The 2,091-nt window shown below is 60.9% G+C and overlaps 1 protein-coding gene across 1 annotated transcript; it reads right to left on the bottom strand.

The window, feature by feature from the left end:
• Positions 1-192: 192 nt before the first annotated feature.
• NGA_0607300 (uncharacterized protein) lies at positions 193-784 on the bottom strand (the record flags this gene model as incomplete). The annotated part of the gene is made up of 2 exons (XM_005855508.1): positions 193-491; positions 685-784. Coding segments are annotated over 2 exons (399 nt in total), but the record flags the coding sequence as incomplete, so codon positions are not given.
• Between the last annotated feature and the right edge of the window lie 1,307 nt (positions 785-2,091).

The following is a 2,091-nucleotide window of genomic DNA, read 5'->3' as shown; positions in this document are numbered from 1 at the left end:
GGGGGGGGAGGAGGTCGAGCTCAGACCACCCGGGGTGAGCATTGGGGCCGGCGTGGAGGCAGCAGCCGAGGGCGTGAAAGAAGCAGCCGCGGGCGGGGACATGAAGCTGGCGCCGTCCGAGAAGGGGGGGCGTCTCTTCACGGGCGCTTTGGAGGGAGAGGGAGAGAGGAACGCTCCCGCCCCCGGCCACTTCTCTGCCGAGGCGGGGTCCTCGGACATGCTCAGCCGCTTGCGCATGGCCTGTTCTGTGGAAGGCAACGTGCTCGGGTCGAAAGACGCGCGTCCGCTGCGGCGCGTGGAAGCGGCTGGGGTGACAGTAGCCCCGCCCGCGCCTGTTCCTCGCTTGCTCAAGGTTGCCTCCAAAGACCCGAGGGAGGACAGGTTGAGGAGAGCCTGACTACTGTCGTCCGAGCCGCGATTCATGGCATGAGCCTCCCATTCATTCGCCAAGTCACGGGCAGAGAGCCCGAGGTGGTGAATAATGGAAAGACCTGGGAGGGGAGGGGAGCAGGAGAGAGGGCGGGAACCAGGGAATGGGAGAATAAAAAAGAAGCCCAGCTCTTGATTGCAGGCAGAAAATGGCAGCTTTCCCCGACCATGCCTTTTAAATGACAATCCTGAGATGCGCGACATGGCTCTGAAGTGACCTTGGTCCTGTCTGAGTGCCCGCTTTTCCTCACTCACATTTCTCCACAACCTCGGCCTTGCCGTGCAAGTCCTCGTTGATCTCTTGGAAAGCGTTCAGGACCTCACCCTCTTTGACAGCGCTACCTGTACCCGTCATTATGGCGCCTGTATGGGAAGCGTGACAGATAGATTTACATCTTTAAGGCAGGTTTCCTTTATGCCTATGACAGGGGGAGATATGGAGGCTGATGCGGAACTTGTTTTGGCGAAGCTTCGTGACCAGCACGAAGTCACAAGTAAAGTGTAAACACACGATATCCAATCGGACGCCACTTTCCACCGTGGCCTCCACTCATACGACTGATGCGTGAGAGCGGACTGGATGAGGGAAAAGGTGACGGGCATGGCATGCACAAGCGAAACGAAAAGCCTGCGTTTCCCTCCACAGCACTTGCTCGCTCGTTTCCTTGTTCCCCGCCCTCGCCTAGCCTTTCCCAGCATTTTCCTCCACGCGCACAAGCATGGCATGCTGGGGCAATTTTCTTGACCCTGCCTCCATGTCAGCAAAGTGGCATAATTGTTCCTCATGCCGTTCGCGCCACGGTCTAGTCTCCGCTCCCCTCACCAATTTCTCCTTCCTCATGCGGCATACCCACAGCTCATGGGCAACAAGGACTCAACACCCACTGCCCCAGAGGGTGGCGAGCGCGGTGACGAGCCCAATATACCTGTTGTGCCGGCAGAGGTACGCGCAAGCTCGCCCGCGAATAACCCCCCCGTGGCGGTGGCGGAGGTTGGGGTCGCGCCACTGCTGATACCGACCGTCCAGCGAGGAGGAGTGCCTCTCGATGCCTGCGCGAATCATGATGGCCATACACCTGAACAAGAGAAGGAGGGGCCCGTGAAAGAGGAGCTGGCGGATGGGAAAGCGAAAGAAGGGACGTCGGCACGTGAGACTTTATTGAGCATGCTAGGAAGGGGGACTGCCGGTACCCTCGCGTCGGCAAGCACAACGCAGCCCTCTATGCCCCCTCCACCGCCCCTTCCTCTGGAAGCACGCCCTCACCCGCCTGTGCCCACTCCTGCAGCGTCTGGGCGGGCTCCGGTGCAAGCTATCTCCATCAGTGAGCTGGAGTCGCGGGTGGGGTCAGGCAAGGCGGTGGAGGGAGGGAAAGGCATAGGAAGGGGGACGGGCTCGGGCGACAGTGCGGGGACACAAGGGGGGCAGGAGCACGCGGAGCGAGGCAAGCAATTGATCTCTATGCTGTCGCAGGCAAACCAGAAGGGAGGGGGCAGCAGGTCGGAGGGAGCACCCTCGGAGGGTTTAGGGGAGGCGGTGGGGCAACGGAATCGGTCCAAGGAAGCGGCCCTGAAAGGTATGCTCTCCGGGGGCGAGAAGCCAAGAGAAGGGGATGGGAAGCCCATGAATCCGGCGCGGGCACCGAAGGGGAAAAGGGAGGAAGG

Source organism: Nannochloropsis gaditana (assembly GCF_000240725.1).
Source record: "Nannochloropsis gaditana CCMP526 unplaced genomic scaffold scaffold176, whole genome shotgun sequence".
Lineage (NCBI taxonomy): Eukaryota > Eustigmatophyceae > Eustigmatales > Monodopsidaceae > Microchloropsis > Microchloropsis gaditana.
This window is presented reverse-complemented; position numbering and strand designations above follow the sequence as displayed.